Source organism: Hypomesus nipponensis, chromosome 8, assembly GCF_054491055.1.
Source record: "Hypomesus nipponensis isolate SF chromosome 8, ASM5449105v1, whole genome shotgun sequence".
NCBI lineage: Eukaryota > Metazoa > Chordata > Actinopteri > Osmeriformes > Osmeridae > Hypomesus > Hypomesus nipponensis.
The window spans coordinates 11,415,153-11,432,267 of record NC_140368.1 but is presented as its reverse complement, the minus strand read 5'-3'; the positions used below and the strand labels follow the sequence as shown (position 1 = coordinate 11,432,267).

At 48.9% G+C, this 17,115-nt stretch overlaps 2 protein-coding genes and 1 long non-coding RNA gene across 3 annotated transcripts in view; 2 read left to right on the top strand and 1 right to left on the bottom strand.

Moving 5' to 3' along the window:
- The first annotated feature begins 295 nt into the window (after positions 1-295).
- On the top strand, positions 296-8,628 carry tecrl2a (trans-2,3-enoyl-CoA reductase-like 2a). The gene is made up of 13 exons (XM_084703540.1): positions 296-442; positions 3,884-3,934; positions 4,029-4,080; positions 4,500-4,544; positions 5,369-5,472; positions 5,575-5,690; positions 6,145-6,250; positions 6,554-6,626; positions 6,724-6,767; positions 6,870-6,927; positions 7,053-7,141; positions 7,370-7,415; positions 7,543-8,628. Exons 1-13 carry the CDS (start codon positions 419-421, stop codon positions 7,668-7,670), a joined length of 936 nt encoding a protein of 311 aa, XP_084559666.1. The 5' UTR covers positions 296-418; the 3' UTR covers positions 7,671-8,628.
- A 144-nt stretch (positions 8,629-8,772) lies between these two features.
- The window catches only part of LOC146275174 (retinal-specific phospholipid-transporting ATPase ABCA4-like), a 30,377-nt gene continuing 22,034 nt past the window's right edge, over positions 8,773-17,115 (bottom strand). The window contains exons 33-50 of the mRNA XM_084703539.1: positions 16,983-17,015; positions 16,648-16,753; positions 16,426-16,500; positions 15,987-16,156; positions 15,336-15,513; positions 15,048-15,163; positions 14,713-14,860; positions 14,255-14,378; positions 13,484-13,613; positions 12,655-12,775; positions 12,351-12,413; positions 12,063-12,169; positions 11,649-11,790; positions 11,255-11,389; positions 11,042-11,145; positions 10,620-10,712; positions 10,153-10,402; positions 8,773-9,670 (exon numbers count right to left, since the gene is read on the bottom strand). Of these exons, the coding sequence (XP_084559665.1) occupies positions 9,551-9,670; positions 10,153-10,402; positions 10,620-10,712; positions 11,042-11,145; positions 11,255-11,389; positions 11,649-11,790; positions 12,063-12,169; positions 12,351-12,413; positions 12,655-12,775; positions 13,484-13,613; positions 14,255-14,378; positions 14,713-14,860; positions 15,048-15,163; positions 15,336-15,513; positions 15,987-16,156; positions 16,426-16,500; positions 16,648-16,753; positions 16,983-17,015 (2,215 nt within the window). The 3' untranslated portion in view covers positions 8,773-9,550. The remainder of the gene's footprint in view (positions 9,671-10,152; positions 10,403-10,619; positions 10,713-11,041; positions 11,146-11,254; positions 11,390-11,648; positions 11,791-12,062; positions 12,170-12,350; positions 12,414-12,654; positions 12,776-13,483; positions 13,614-14,254; positions 14,379-14,712; positions 14,861-15,047; positions 15,164-15,335; positions 15,514-15,986; positions 16,157-16,425; positions 16,501-16,647; positions 16,754-16,982; positions 17,016-17,115) is intronic.
- Positions 14,130-17,053, top strand: LOC146275175 (uncharacterized). Its single transcript, XR_014766353.1, has 2 exons — positions 14,130-14,796; positions 16,480-17,053. It is a non-coding gene; the product is annotated as an uncharacterized LOC146275175 (long non-coding RNA).

Sequence of the window (17,115 nt, the reverse complement as noted above, 5' to 3'; positions counted from 1 at the left end):
GAGAAGCTTGTGGTACCCTGCCCATTCCCTTCAGCACATAGGGAAGAGAGAGAAATGGGGAGAGAGTGAGTGAGAGCGAGCGACTGAGAGGGAGAGGGAGATAGACTGAGAGTGCGAAAGATGGTGATAGAAAGAATGAGGGAGAGGTAAAAGGGAGAATGAGAGAGAGAATGAGAACAGGTGGAGAGAAAGAGAGAAAGAGAGAGAGAGAGAGAGAATACGAAAGGGGGAATGATTGGAGAGGGGTGAGAGAGGGGAGAGGGAGAGAGATGTGAGGATAGAGAGGAGGGGGTCATTGCTGAATTGCTGAGATGGTTTCTGGGGCGGCAGGGCTTGGGGTGTGTGTGTGTGAGAGAGTGCATGTGTGTGAGAGCTCTCTCTCTCATTGAGAACAGAGGAGCCAGACAAACAAGCCAAGATGAGCAGAACTACCTTCTTTGAGGTAAGACTTGATGTGCCTATTATGTTATGTGTTATGTTGCCTTCTTTGGCATAAAACAAATCTGAAGTAGGGTATAAAGCAATGACAGGATTTGTTTTGTAATGCACAGGTTCATAAGGCCAATGTACAGTGACACATTGAATAATAAAAAACAAGTCAAAACTGATTACTTTGAGTAATATTGGGTCACAACCTTGTTTTACTGTAATTACATTTAATTGAATGTGTGTTTGTGATTGTGAGAACTTTTGGAAAAGCTAGTCTTGCAGATACTGGCTAAAGGGAATTCAGTATTTTAAAAGTGTTCCTCGATGAGAAAATAGGTGGATTTTCCAGCAAGTCCTCTTGTTTCAGTTTGTTTGAATATAAATCGGTTGTTTGATATGTCGCCGTCAAGACCAAGCTATTGCCACGGGAAGTGATTGTTTCAGCATTTAGCTTTTGATTAATGTAAAAACTTTGCATTGGTTAATTGTTTAAAAAATCTGCATTGGTGTGTTTGTGATGATGGAAGCTCAACTTATTTTAAGATGGGGGGGGGGACCCAAGTATGGCTCTCTGAAATCCAAACCTGAACTACAACTCCTCCCTTTCCTCTCAGCAACTTAACCCCTTTTTTCCCAATTCTGACTCAAATTCTTCATATCACATTACATCACAATGCTACTGGCCATTTTCCTTATTGCCTGTCTTTTTTGCTGTGTGTGAGTACTAAGCAGCACGTGGTTCTATCCGTAGGGCCTAATCGTAAACAAGTTGATGTGTAATTCGGTACAAGAGCAACAGGCCTGCTTTCCGAGGTTGATTTACAGCCAGCATTTTTTCAGTGCAATGGAGCTGGAAGCCAGCTAACATTCCACCCTTGAGCTGAACAAGCTACTATTTGAAACCATCAAATATTCATTTTGGATCATGCTAATCAAGGAATGAACTGAATTGAAACATTCAAGAAAGGGGATTCAAAAAATAGATATTTTTTCTGCACCTGTTTGTTGGTGTACCATTTGGGGTGCTCAGGCATTTCTCTGAGCAGAGAAACACAAGGTGGTTGCAGCTAACTAGCATGCTAGCGCTCAGATCTCCTGTCAGAACAGTCAGTGATCACTTTGAGCATCATGCTGGGAAGGTCTTGTCTATCACTCATCATTACTAGTGTATTTACAACAGTGAAGGGAGGGTTCTGACTAAATCAAGAAATCAACTGAGTGCTTTTATCGATTACTCCTCCCGATTGAAAAAAAAGCAGATTTACTGTGTGTTCCAGTTCAGGCTACAGAGGCTCTTAAAGCGAGAGCAGACACACCTCAATCATCTCTCTGTGTCTGAGGAGGATTCGGTAAACTGGGCATGCAAAAAGCCATTTAGGAAATTGGTCAGTTCATCTTATGGACATGTTGATGAAGACGTAAGCAAACGCATCGTTGTGTTGTTTCTAAGTTTGTGGATTTTTTCTGGTGAATAAACAACAACTTCTGTTCAAACTTTCCCTGTTCTCCAAGTCTAACCTCTGCTCGGTCTTTCCTCCCTCAGAACAAAAACGAGAGGTTTGAAAGTATTTGTTTACATTTGCAAGCCAATAAAGTATCTGGATTTACTATAATGAGTAGGCTTACATGTTTTTTATCATAACTTCAGTAGATCAGCTCTCTCTCTCTCTTGCTCTTTATTTCTCTCGTTTTCTCTCTTTCTCTCTCTCTGCCTCTCCCCTTCCTCCATAACAGCCAATTTACAAAACTGTCTAAGTGTAACTAGATTTGTCAGTATTGTTGGAGACTTGCACCATGAACTATCACTTCCCTCACCTCCCTTTTCTTTCACTCTTCTCCCTCATCTCCTCCTCTCCTCTTCTCTCCTCCTCCTCTCCTTCCCCTGTCCTCCCTACCCCTCCTTTGTCCTCTCCATCATCTCCTTTCCCTCCTCTCCTCTTCTTCCTCCTCTCCTCTCCTTCCCCTGTCCTCCCTACCCCTCCTTCGTCCTCTCCATCATCTCCTTTCCCTCCTCTCCTCTTCTTCCTCCTCTCCTCTTCTACCCCTGTCCTCCCTACCCCTCCCTCCTCCTTTCTCTACCTCTCAAAGTGCGTCATCAGCAGGCTTGTGTGGTTCCCTGAGGGAGGGAGGCAGACATCTTGGATAATGAGATTTACAAGGGCACAGCGACACAGGGTACAAACAGCATTACAAGACACAGGTCTGATGACACCCCTGACAATCTGCTGGCTTTGTTGAACAAACAAAGAAAAGCACCCATAATGCAGCTGGGGTGGACAGAAAACAAAACACCCAAGATGTCCCTGGTGACACAGTGGTGTCAGGAAAAACAAAAACAGAGGAGGGAGACAGCTTCGGTCCACTATGGAAACAGACCTCTCCATTTGTCTCTTCCCCTTGCTTTCCCCCCCCCCCTCTCTCTCTCTCTCTCTCTCTCTGTCTCTCTCTCTCTGTCTCTCTCTCTCTCTCTCTCTCTCTCTCTCTCTCTCTCTCTCTCTCTCTCTCTCTCTCTCTCTCTCTCTCTCTCTCTCTCTCTCTCTGTCTCTCTCTCTCTCTCTCTCTCTCTCTCTCTCTCTCTCTTCAGCTGTGTATTCAGCAGATCTTCAGGTGTCCATTAAGGGGTTATTACACTCTCCAGTAAAGGGCCCATTTAGATAAGACAGCTATGCTGAGCAGAACAGTTCAGAGTGCTTTCAGGGCAAATTGCGTCGGCCAACCACCTAATCCCATCTATGCATGCTGTAGATCACAACTGACACAACCTAATTAAGATTAAAAAGATCAGCCTTGCAACCTGAGGATGGGACTTAATATTATCTTCCTTGGAGCAGCCAATGATTCACCCACCTCCCCCCTGTACCCACCCAACCTGACTAGAAGGGGTGCGATAACACACACACGCACGCACGCACACACAAAGGTGGTTCTTTCGAATGGTACGAGTAGAGTTTCTTATACCAAAGCTCTGATACTGTACATTAAGATAACATTGATATTGGTGTCTGCAGAGATTCGAGGCACAATCTAATGCTTGAAAACAGTGACTTGACAATTTTTATGAATGAAGAGAATGAAACTCAAAGTCAAAATGAAATGAAAGCTAAACGTGATGTAGCTGTCAGGTTTGCTTGTCAGTTATTCCATGTACTACACCAGACACAATACAGAGGACTGCTCCATCTATTTATAGCCTGTGTTGAAGCCAGTTCGTCTTCAAGTACACCTTCAAGTCCATGCTCATGTGCATCACAAAGGCACTACTGTCAGGAGAGAGAGCAGTGCTGCTGCAGTAGCACGTAGAGGGTGAGGCAGACTGCCTATCGGGAGATTTGAAAGCTGACATGCGGATTTGTCACTGGAAGAACATTTGAAGGCTCAGTGAACTGGTCTCATGATCAGGCTTGTGAGTTCACTCGGAAGCCATCTTGACTCATGATGGCTTTTTCTCCCACAGGTGGAGATACTGGACGCCAAGACAAGGGAGCAACTTTGTTTCCTAGACAAGGTACAGTCTCTGGAGGGAAGATGTCCAGTTATTAAAGCTTAGAAATATAGATCTAGAATGGTTCACATCCCTCATTCTTGAATTTCCATCCCAGGTGGAGCCCCACTCAACAATTGGAGAGATCAAAAGTCTTTTTTCCAAATCATGTAAGAATTCATTCATTTCATTAATTTCTTACACAATATATTTAGATCTACAAGTATAGATGTATATTTACATATCAATATAGAACCGTGAACATAGAAACTTGATGCCAAATGTTTCATGAAATTGATCATGAAAGATACGTTTTTCTAGATGTTTGTTGTTGTTTGCATGTGTAAATGCATCCAGTGCAGCCAGGAAGTGAAGCGAGGAGAGGGAGAGGCACATGAGAGGAGGAGGAGATTGTAGGGAGGGGAGAGGAGAGGCAATCACATGTAGTCACATGAGTCTGATGAGACACAATCTGACTGGCAGAAGGATATTAGAGTTGAAGAGTACTCCATTGTGATTAATTACTATCAGGCCTGAAGCCAGTGTATGTATGTGTGTGTGTGTGTGTGTGTTTGTTTGTTTTCAACAGATCCTCAATGGTACCCAGCCAGACAAGCCCTTAAACTCGACCCTAGTAAGTCAAACATTTTCTGTATATTCCTTGAGACATCTCCCCTTATCAATGTGTAAACATTTTAAGTACATCTTTAAAAAGAAGGGCACAAAGTCGTGGGGTTCAACGAAAGTCCAATATCGTTTTATTCCTGCTCGCAAGGAGACAAGTTTGGTCGAGATACAAAGTTGTCTGGTTCTCTAGTCTTCAAGTAAGACCATTTATACACATTGGTGAGAATTCTCCTCCCCTGCATAGCAGCTGTCTAGGTGATCGATCCCAGAGTTTTGCGCGCTTGTGCGCATGTGTGCGTGCGTCCCTTGCAGTGGAAATTTAGTTTCTGACCCTTCTAGGCTGACCAGCTGGCTTACTTAGTACAGATAAGCTAAGCATGTTTATGGCATCTCTAGTCAGATAAGGGTCAGCCTTGGTCAGCTTTTTTATGTAAGCCTAGTGTTACCATGTTCGGGGGTTCCCCATTCTGCATGCATGCAAGGAATGCTGATTCTTTCATACAGAATAAATACAGAATATTGTCTTTTACACTACAAGCTTACAACAGAGCAAAAGACTGTTACATAGCCTAATTTCAAAGAAACTACCAGAATATGGGTCGGTTTCTAAAAATGGCTTTCAATTACTGCTTGTCATCTCCTCCTACAAGACATAGTTAGGAGCAAGGTCACTTTGACCTCCTGGAAATAATTTGAAATTAAAAATGGATGAAAGTATATTAGGCCTGTCCCTTTGAGAAGGTAAACACATCATTATAATACTTCATTTCCTAAAACCTTCTGTCTTGGAATGCACTGCACGAGAATTGCACTTCTTAAATCTTTTTTCAGAGGGAAAACCTCTGAGAGATGACGAAATACTACAGAACCTGCCTGTAGGAACCACAGCAATGATGTACTTTAGAGACCTCGGGCCACAGTTAGGCTGGACCATGGTCTGTACACCATACACTTCTCCACTCATGATTAAAATCAATTGAAATTTCAGTGGAGTGCTCCTTTCTCAAAGTCAAACCATGATGTGTCTTGACTGGCAGGTGTTTCTGGCTGAGTACATGGGACCTCTGTTTATCTACCTGCTCTTCTATTTCCGTATTCCGTATATCTACACGCACAAATATGCCTTCACCTCCAGCCCCTTCCCTGTCGTCACGTAAGTTCAACAGCTGAATCCCCAACAAATCGCAAAAATATCAGCTGTGTTTCAATCCGTTGTAAACCCCGTCTCTCCCTCTCTCTTCCTTTCCATCTTTCCCTCTCTCTTTCCTTTTCCATATCTCCTTCCTTCTCTCCCTTTCCATCTCTCCTGCTCTCCCTTCCCATCCCTCCCTCTCTCTCTCCCTTTCCATCTCTCCCTCATTCTCTCTTTCCTTTTCCATCTCCCTCCCTGTCTCTCCATCTCCATCTTACCCTCCCTCCCTCTCTCTCCCTCTCCATCTCCCTCCCTCTCTCTCCCTCTCCATCTTGCCCTCCTCCCTCTCTCTCCCTCTCCATCTTGCCCTCCTCCCTCTCTCTCCCTCTCCATCTCCCTCCCTCTCTCTCCCTCTCCATCTTACCCTCCTCCCTCTCTCTCCCTCTCCATCTTGCCCTCCCTCCTTGTCTCTCAGACTCGCCTGTGCCTGTCATACTTGCCACTATGTTAAGAGGTTGATTGAGACTATCTTTGTACATCGTTTCTCTCACGGGACGATGCCACTCAAGACTATAGTCAGAGTAAGTATAGAGCACAATACGCGCTGTCTGCACTTTCACGGTGTTGATTGACAGAGCTGTCCAACCCTGCTCCCGGAGAGATACCCTCTTGAAGGAACAAGGTTACACAGCCATGTTATTCAACATGACCTTTAATCATCCACTGTTCACTCAAAACAAGGATGTCTGTTTCTTGACTGAAACACACCAGGGTATCCAGTTCTTCTTTAGGGAAATAATACAGATTAAAGTCCGATTTTTGGGCGGAGGTTGGCTGGATCTGTGCATTGATGCAAAACAAATGGAAACGCTGTTTTCTTTCAGAACTGTTTGTATTACTGGGGCTTTGCAGCATGGCTAGCCTACTACATCAACCACCCTCTCTACACGCCCCCCTGTAAGTTTCACTCCGCATTACTGCCTTTCACTGGCTCGTTGACAGGCTAAAACAGACCAATGGCGTATTTAATACTCTGCTGTGTGTCTCCCTTCAGCCTACGGGGAGACGCAAGTGAACTATGCTCTGGCCATATACGTGGTATGTACCGATGACAGCTCTGTTCAAACTCCTAAACATGTTATGAACGGGGCGTATCTTTGAAGCGCTGGCCGTGTTCTGTTTGTGTTTTGGCATTGACAGCTGTGCGAAGCTGGGAACTTCTCCATTCATCTGGCCCTCAATAACCTGCGAGGGGAAGGTCGGTTCGCGTCACTAGTTTAGTAGCGTTTACTTTCTTCCTGGATACGTTTGGGCGTTTGGTACTGTATCCAGGTGTAGCCTTTTGTGCTTCATCAGAAGTTGGTTTTGTGTGTTACCTCACAGGACCCAAGTGCAGAAAGTTTCCACATCCGACTAAGAACCCTTTCACCTGGCTGTTCTTCTTTGTCTCCTGTCCCAACTACACCTATGAGGTGACGCACCGTCACAGAAATAAGGACACAACATTTGGTGTCGTGCCGGTTGTTGTGATCTAAGATTTTTTACACGGTTTAAACTGTGTGCGTGCTTGTGTGCGCGCGAGCTTGTGTATGCGTGTATTTGTGTGTGTGTGTGTGTGTGCGAATGTATGCATATATGTGTGTGTGTGTGTGTGTGTGGTATGTATATGTTCCCCCGTGTGTGTATGTGTGCGTGTGTAGGTAGGAGCCTGGGTGAGTCTCTCAGTCATGACCCAGTGTCTACCAGGTCAGTCACTCGCTTCCCACCTTCCTGTTACACATTGATGCCTTTTAATACATGTCCTTACTAAGCAGAACCCATGTCAACCACTTCAAGCATTACCTTGCAGTATAACCAATCTCCCTCCCGACAGTGGCCTTGTTCAGCTTCCTGGGTTTCATCCAGATGACCATCTGGGCTAAAGGAAAGCATCACACCTATGCCAAGGAGTTTAAGGATTACCCCAGCCTCCGAAGCGCTATCCTCCCTCTTCTTCTCTGACACGGAGGAGTGAGGGCGACAGGAATGGTCTCCAGTCCTCCTGGAACCGTTCATGTTTGATTGGAGATAGGAATGATCTATGGCCCAGGATGCGATGGATGAGGCACATTCGTTGACTACCCCCTGAGCCTTTGCATATTTTGTGGAAGTAAATTGCTAATGGACACAGACATGCTAGCTTTGGCTAGCTGAATGCATAATGATGGATGGCAACATTAGCTAAATTTGACCTTAACGTGGATTGACTGGTGGTGACTGTATGTGTCACATTTAGAGTTATCCAGATGGCTCTCTCACCTGCCATCATGGTATGGTAGATAACATAGCCTACTCTACGATTTTGCACAGGTAAACAGTGTCATTGGTCTTGAGGGTGTGGACTCAACCACCAGTGTCTGTGTGTGGATGGGATTTTTAAATGCAGGTTTCATAGGAGTTTAGTCAGTCCTACAATGTAATGTTTTTTTTATTTGATAACACTCTATATATTTGTTGAAATACAACTTTGTAGTTCTCCTCATAAGAAAATGTATGATGACTCATTGTCATATATTAAACGTTACTATGTTCAGGGCTTGATGGCGTTGATCTGGTAAACGATGGAGGTAAAGAAGTCATGAATGTTAAATATAGTCCCTCTCTGGGTCCTCATGACATTGAAAAGGAGTAATTGAGGTCATGATGACGTAACCATGACCTAGGAAGTCCTTGGAAAGAGCTTGATAGACTGAGTTGTGTGTGGGAGGCTTGTTTGATAAAGAAAGTGTGTGGTAAACTGTTCAGCAAAGATGTGGTATGACAGCATCATTTGACATGATGGTGTTGTTTCTCTGTGTCAGTCCCTTCTCCACATGTCGAGTGTTGCTACTGTGGGCGTGCCTGCTACGGAACTATTTTGGGGGACAGTAATTAGACAATACATTTGTTAAAAAGTACAACAAATAAATAAGAGACTGTTTGCCAAATCTCAGGTGTTTACCTATAACCTTTTGTATTGAAAGTGTATGTAGCAGTAAAAAGCTTACTTTTAATCCTTTAAATAGCTGTAAGAAGTTATTTTTGTTTTCCAAAGACAGGCAATTTGTACAAAGGTCCCCGAAAGTTAAAAAATATAGTGCATTTAATTTACATGAAGCTAAAAATTGAGAGAATTTTACAATTTTGTCAAAATTTTCTGTATGGCCTACTAGTCAGAAAACCAAAGCACAAGTGATTATATTTTTCATTTGGTACAACTTCAGTTTGCACACATGATTAAGCGCAGAGTTGAACAGTACATTAACAGCGTACAAAACACGTCATCATTTCCATATGAATTTCATAGCAGCAAATGCATACATCTAAATTGCACTAATAGATTTGATCAAAAACCTTTGTAAAAAGAAAAGAAAGTGATGCAGGCATTATTAATAAAGTGCCAAGACTATACCTTGCTCTAAGAGTATGCTTATTGTACACTTCTAATAAAAGGCCAAACAAAATGGATTGTCTTTCTTGGCGTATGAAGCGGATACAGCGTATATCTCTGCTTTTAACCTTTCAACTGCACCTTACATTGCCAAGTCTACAAAACTCAGCCATATTCATTAGCAGTCATAATTAGTGGTCGGCTATCACATGGTCAGGTAATACATCAGAAGTAGAAGTTGACCTCATCACAGCCGGTTCAGCTCAATGTTCACATTCCTTAAATACTGCACCGCAACTAACCTGCTTATTTATTTCGGAACATTCAAATGCTTGTTTTACTTTACAAGACATGCCAAGTGGGTGGAATCCATGAATCGTTTTTCACCTTCTGCAGCTAACAAGCAAACACAAGCATGTGCTCTATCACAATTTGCCAAATCACATGTCAATCAGAGCAGACGTACTGACGCTCACTTCCCCAGGCATGTCATGGGCTTCACCTTCATGTCCCGCCTCGCCCCGGCGGCTCGCGGGTGCAAAACGATGGAGTCGTCCTCGCATGACTGCTGCTTGGCAAAGTTGACAAACACCTGTGTAGACAGAAACCAGAGAGTGGCTACAGAGCCAAGATGGCCGAGGCAGCATGAGGCAGCATGAGGCAGCATGAGGCAGGGGTATTCTGGGGACGAGATGACAGCAGATGTGGAGTTTGAGGATGACCCCAGAGTGTAGCTGTCACATGAGGAGGGGGCCTGAGTTTGAATGAGTAAGGGTCAAGGGTCACATTACAGAAGGGTTTTCTCACCCGTATCATTCCCGTGGCCTTCTGAGTAGACGATGCTGAATGCGAGAGTAGACATATGCAGGAAAGAGCACTCTCAAGTCTGTTCTAGTTATTTCTTCAAAGTCTTCAAAGCGCTGGTCAGTTCACCAACAAACGAAACTAGCGTCTGTAACGTCCCTGGTTCAACTAACATCCAGACTTCTCATTTCATGTGAAGCAATCCTAGATTTCCCCGATTCATCCCGTAGTGGGGGGGGGGGGGGGGGGGGGGGGGGGGGGGGGGCGTACCTGGTCCAGGGTCGTCTGGGTGACGGAGTAGTCCTCAATATCCAGCCTCTCCTTGTTGGCCAGGACCAGCTGGAAGATGCGGGCCAGCGAGGAGGAGCAGATCTCGTACTGCAGGGTGTTGTGGTGCTTCTCCCTCTGGACGCACCCAGGGAAGGTGCTCTCCATGAAGGCCTCGGCAGGGTTCAGGTCTGGGGGCTGGCCGGGCCGGGACGTGCCGATCTTCATGGTCACCACGTAGCCGTCTCCGAACCTGAGGTGTGTGTGGGGGGGGGGGGGGGGGGGGCCGGGGTGAGGGGGAGATGGAGGCGGTGGTAGGGAGGGATGACGGACAGGAGGGCAGATTCTCATGACCGCCTGGTCGTGTGTTACAGGGTCAGTAGGTGAATAGAGAACAGAGGTGGCCCTCGAGCAACAACACCACGACACGCGTATTTCGGACTGACAGAAGAGCGGAACTGAGACCGTACTTGTACTTGAGGTGCTGGATGGTGCCCAGACACTTGAAGGTGCCGTTCACCATGATGGCCAGCCTGGTGCACAGAGCCTCGCACTCCTCCATACTGAGACACACACACACACACACACACACACACACACACCAGGTGCTGTTAGAACGCTGGGCTGAGACAACACACACAGATGTATACACTTGTTCACACACACACACACACCAGGTGCTGTTAGAACGCTGGGCTGAGACAACACACACAGATGTACATACTTGTTCACACACACACACACACACACACCAGGTGCTGTTAGAACGCTGGGCTGAGACAACACACACAGATGTACATACTTGTTCACACACACACACACACACCAGGTGCTGTTAGAACGCTGGGCTGAGACAACACACACACATGTCCAGACACACACCCACACTTGCCTGTGAGAGGTGAGGACCACAGCCCTCCCGTCGTCGATCACACTCATGATGGAGTTCCACAGGAAGCGTCGGGAGTGCGGGTCCATCCCTGTGGTGGGCTCGTCCTGAAAGAACACACACACACACGTCACACAAATGTACACACACACACACACACATCACAGAATACACACACGCACGTCAACGTGCGCGCGTCACCGCCCGTGCCCTCACCAGCAGAACCAGGGCTGGACAGCCAATCATGGAGATGGCAGTGGAGAGCTTCCTGCGGTTTCCTCCGCTGTAGGTGCCGGTGCTGAGCCCAGCGTACTCCGACAGGCCCAGTTTGTAGATGGCCCACTCTGCCACCTGGAGGAGAGGACAGGGATCACACTGACCCCTGTTGGTGTGGAGGACTCTGCACAGCTGGGAGGTGCCTGGGTAATATCACTACCTGAGACTGAACGTTATTGTGACCCACAGTAAGGCTGGTAATATTCCATCTAGCTCTGACCCCTGCTGGTCTGGAGGACTCACTACTGCTAGGGGATACACAGTTACTGTGCAAACGTCTCTGGCACCCAAGATGAATATTGTGTCCATTTCTGCCTGCTGGCACTGGTCTCACCCTGCTGATCTCGCACTCGGGCACCCCTCGCAGGCGGGCGTACAGGTGGAGGTGCTCTCTGCCCGTCAGAAGATCGTCCATGGCGTCAAACTGAGGGCAGTAGCCCATGTTCTGGTGCACGTCCAGGATGTTGGTTAGAACACTGGACAGACAGGCAGACAGACAGACAGACAGACAGACAGACAGGCAGGCAGACAGGCAGGCAGGCAGGCAGGCAGGCAGGCAGGCAGGCAGGCAGGCAGGCAGGCAGGCAGGCAGGCAGAGGCAGACAGACAGACAGACAGACAGACAGACAGACAGATGTAAGTGGTAGACTCTGGCCTGTGATAACACTGTGATCCCACCTCCTTCTGGGATGCCCATGCACATTAGGCGCGCTGGATATGCACTGCTTGTGCAGCCGGCCTGCTGTACCTGTGACCTGCGACGGAGGCTTCTCCAGACGTCACGTCGATGTCTCCGGTCAGCATCTTGAAGGTGGTGGTCTTCCCTGCTCCGTTCACCCCCAGCAGACCAAAACACTAAGCAGGAGAGGGGAAGAGGAGAAGGAGAGGGGAGGACAGATATCCAGTCATCTGAACGGGGTGTTTTGGAAGAGAGAAACATCTAGAACTTGCAGGGAGGGGTCCTGAGTACTAGGGTTGAGGCAGGCTGGTCTGCATCACATCTGATAGGTCTGTGCGTGCGACAGGCCACACCTACCTCGCCAGGAGCCACGCCCACGCAGATCCTGTCTACTGCCGGTGAGGTCGCATGTGTATAGGTCTGGAGTGAACGAGAGAGAGAGAGAGAGAGAGGGGGGGGGGGAGGGGAGGGAGAGATAGGGAAGGACAGGGAGAAGGAAGAGGGAGTGAGTGAGAGGGGATAGAGAGAGAGGAGTGATAGAAAGAAGACAAGATGAAAGTACATCTATGTATGTACAGATGAAGAAAAATAAAAAGAGAGCAATCCATCCGTGCGTCCCGGAGGATTACCCACGATGCCTCGGGAGGGGCGGCGGCCTCACCTTGGACAGGTCTCGTATCTGAAGGATGTCCCTGCTGCTGTCGCCGTGGGTGACACGCTCTCGCTCCTCGGCTACGTCCACGTCCTCCTCCGCTACCAGGGGCTTCTGGAAGTCTGGAATCCTGTCACAGGTCAGGGGTCAAGGGGTTGAGGGGTCAGGTGTCAGCTGTGGTAAGCGGTAGTCAACAGCTACCTGGCGAGTATCGTTTGGTGGTTTGCGAGGAAGCGTATGGTGATATCAGTTGGGCATGGGTCATCTTCAAACAGGTCCAAGCCCAGGCCACTGCGGTAAAGCCCTCGGCCTCAGGGTGGTGAGGGGGGTAAAGGCCTCAGGGTGGTGAGGGAGGTAAAGGCCTCAGGGTGGTGAGGGAGGTAAAGGCCTCACGGTGGTGAGGGAGGTAAAGGCCTCACGGTGGTGAGGGAGGTAAAGGCCTCACGGTGGTGAGGGGGGTAAAGGCCTCAGGGTGGTGAGGGGGGTAAAGGCCTCAGGGTGGTGAGGGGGGTAAAGGCCTCAGGGTGGTGAGGGAGGTAAAGGCCTCACGGTGGTGAGGGGGGTAAAGGCCTCACGGTGGTGAGGGGGGTAAAGGCCTCAGGGTGGTGAGGGGGGTAAAGGCCTCAGGGTGGTGAGGGGGGTAAAGGCCTCAGGGTGGTGAGGGGGGTAAAGGCCTCACGGTGGTGAGGGAGGTAAAGGCCTCACGGTGGTGAGGGGGGTAAAGGCCTCAGGGTGGTGAGGGGGGTAAAGGCCTCAGGGTGGTGAGGGGGGTAAAGGCCTCAGGGTGGTGAGGGAGGCGTGGCGTGAGGAGGTGAGGGGGGGAGGAGGCGTTACGTACCAGTGGTCCATGAAGAAGCGGTACTGGATGAGAACGTTGATGAAGAAATACACAAAGCCCTCGGCAGCCATGAAAAACAGGTTCTTCCCCAGAAAGTCCCAGCTGTAAGGGTCTGGACTGTACTCCTCTCCTGGGATACACACACGCACACACAGACAAACACAGACATGCACAAACACAGGCTCAGACACACTGATCAATCGTCCAGTCTGACAGACACGAGAGAGTGCCTTGATGCAGCATCAGAGCAGCATTATCATTCCTCTGCTTCTCCTCACAGACAGCTGTGACATCCACCCAGCTCAGACGGGGGCAGGCAGATGAAAAACTAAAAACGATTCATCTCCAGTCAGTTCCCGCCCCCCCCAGCAACAGCCCTGTGACCAGGCTTCGGCCACACGAACCACCGCAAGTTAAAGAGGTGTTGATGGCTGGTTCAGATCCTGGTTCAGTTTCCCAGGAGGGGGCTGGAGGCGAAAGTCTGACTAAGCGCCCTGCAGGGTCAGGTTTCTGTCACTGCCTGGCTGGCTGGGGGAGGATTAGGCCTTCCCTCCATGGAATTCCCAGGAGAATCCTGACACTCCAAAGATAGGGGTGGGGGAGGGAGGAGGGCGAGGGTTGGAGGAGGAGGAGAGGGGTAGGGAGGAAGGCTAGGGTTGCTACAAATGGTATTTGGTGTGCGACCGTTCAGGCCTTTAGGCCACACAACAAGGTAGGACTGTGGGTTTAAAAACAAATGTGTGTTTGTGAATGTGTGTGTGTGTGACTCACCGAAGCGGGCGTAGACCTCGGTCACAGCGTGGTTCATGGCCATGTCGATGAGGCCCCTGCCCAGACAATAGTGGGGGAACACTAGCAGGATCCTCTTCAGTAGCTGGTTACACTTGTACAGAGGCTGACACACAAAGGAACCCACAATGGTCAGCACCTTCCAGAAGTAAGCGTGGGTGTGTGTTTGAGAGCATGAGTGTGCGACCGTGCATTTGAGTGTGTGTGCGCAAGCATGTGTGTGTGTACGTGCATGTATGTGTGTATGAGTGTGTGTCCAAACACGTGTGCGTGAGTGTGTGTCTGTGCGTGTGCGTGAGTTGATGTGCGTGAGTCTGTGTGTGTGGTGTGTGTGTGTGGTGTGTGTGTGTCTGTGCGTGTGCGTGAGTTGTTGCGCATGAGTCTGTGTGTGTGTGTGGTGTGTGTGTGTGTATGTGTGTGTGTTTATGCGTGTGTCTTACGGTGGTGCTCTCAAACAGGTCCAGGATGAAGGTGATGGTGCTGCTGTTGATGCCGATGAAGAGGTTGATGCAGGACAGGAAGACGTAGGCTGTGCTGGGGACACTGAACACGTAGGACAGGGGGTACATCATGGGAGTCACCGACCACCTGAAACACACACACACGCACACACACACACACACACACAAGGTCTCAAGTGACCACTTCCACAGGCCAAAGAGAAGTTCAACTGTACATGTCACAGTAGAACGGAAATGACCGTTCAAGCCTCCCTTCTCCAGGGCTGTGACAGGAACCCCCCCCCCCCCAGAGAGGTGAAAGGTCACCGACTCACCCGTACAGCATGAGCAGGGCCACCAGGGGCTCCAGGTTTCTGGGGGAGGTGTAGCACTTCTTATCAAACACCACGAAGATGCCCACCACCATCGCCACACTCACCGAGTAGTTCACCTGACCGGGTCAAAACGACGGAAAAGTGACGTTACCTTCTCGCTGTCGGAGTTGTTTACGAGGTGGAATACGCAATCCGACCCTTGCACGAGACAGGGGACGTGAGCAAAACGGGAGGAAATGCCGGCGGAGGTTCGAGACAAATGGGAGGAGGTCGCGCGTACACACTGACCATGTCCCACAGGAAGTTGGCCAGCCAGTAGACCAGGGGGCTGACCCCGCTGACGAACTGCAGGTGCTTGGCCTGGCTGACGCGCTCCTGGATGAGGTAGAGGAGGAAGCTGGCCGGCACGAAGGACATGGCGAAGATCACACAGACGGCCACCATGGCGTCCACGGACGTGCTCAGACTGGGAGGGAGGGAGGGAGGGAGGGAGGGAGGGAGGGAGGGAGGGAGGGAGGGAGGGAGGGAGGGAGGGAGGGAGGGAGGGAGGGAGGGAGGGAGGGAGGGAGGGAGGGAGGGAGGGAGGGAGGGAGGGAGAAAGAGAGAAAGAGAGAAAGAGAGAAAGAGAGAAAGAGAGAAAGAGAGAAAGAGAGAAAGAGAGAAAGAAAAAAAGAAAGAAAGAGAAAGGAGACAGAGAGAGAGAGAGAGAGAGAGAGAGAGAGAGAGAGAGAGAGAGAGAGAGAGAGAGAGAGAGAGAGAGAGAGAGAGAGAGAGAGAGAGAGAGAGAGAGACAGAGAGAGAGAGAGAGAGAGAGAGAGAGAGAGAGAGAGAGAGAGAGAGAGACATTAACAGGGTCTTCCAGTAGAGAATGCACCCTGACCCCAGATGCAGACCCCCCCCCCCCCCCAGGACAGGATCCCCTGGAGCCTGATCACTCACATGGTGATCTCAGACAGCTGCTCCTTGGTGAGGTTCAGAGGGTGGTTGATGGCCGTGATGCCATACTCGTCCAGGCTGGTTCCCCTGGGCAGGCTGGTTCTCAGAATGGCGTTGTTGGCCACATTCATGAAGGCTACCATGGCATGCCAGCCCTTGTTGTTGAACCACACCTGTCAGGGGTGAACCAACATCCCACTTCATCACCAGAGTGGTTGTGGATTCAGGAGTGCACGTTCTGCACAGTACTTTATTTCCTTTGACGATTTGTCATGCTTTATTGGACAGTTGTGAAGTGACAGGAAAGCTAGGGAGAGAGAGAGAAGGACCAAGCAGCAAAGGGCCAAGGCTAGCTTCATGTTGCAGTACTACTATAAATAAACAATAGCTTAGTAACTGTAGATCTCATGTTCTGTGTTGGCTGTTGTAAACATCTACTAGCCTTGACATTGTTTTCAGTCTCCATGTACTTCAGGAACTGTCCTATATCCTTCAGCGTCTGCTTGGCGTGTTTACCCTGCATCGCGGATGGGAAGACAGACCAGAGAGAGAGAAAGTTCACTGGAACGCACAAGCACACCCACCCACACACAAGCACATGCACACACACTCACAGCCACACACACACTCACAGCCACACACACACACACACTCTGAAGCGTACCCCAGTGACGTTGAGCAGGCGCCCCAGCTGTGAAGCAACATCCTGGATGGTCTTGGGCTGGACGTCCAGAACAGGAAGCTGGCCGCCCACAGATATCCCTCCATACCTGGACACCAGAGAGGGGTTACAGGACAGACCAATCACAGGGCGCCACAACTCTGCTGTCCTACTGCCTCCCAGCCACTAGAGGGAGATACACCCCCACTGTCCAGCAGGGGGTGCAGGTGTGGAGGACGGGAAGTTGAGGCAACAAACCGACTGTGAACCGACAGCTGTGATTTAGTCCAAACTAGTTGAAATACTTTACTATGAAATGGTATTAAATAGAAACATACCTTTGTTCATTCACCCAGTATTTGCTCTTCAGACTGGAAAAGAAAGAAAGAAATAAACAACGTCAAACAAAGACGCCTCGTCTTTCTCTCATGTAGCTCTAGTGCAGCAGACGGTGATTAAGATGTTACTGTA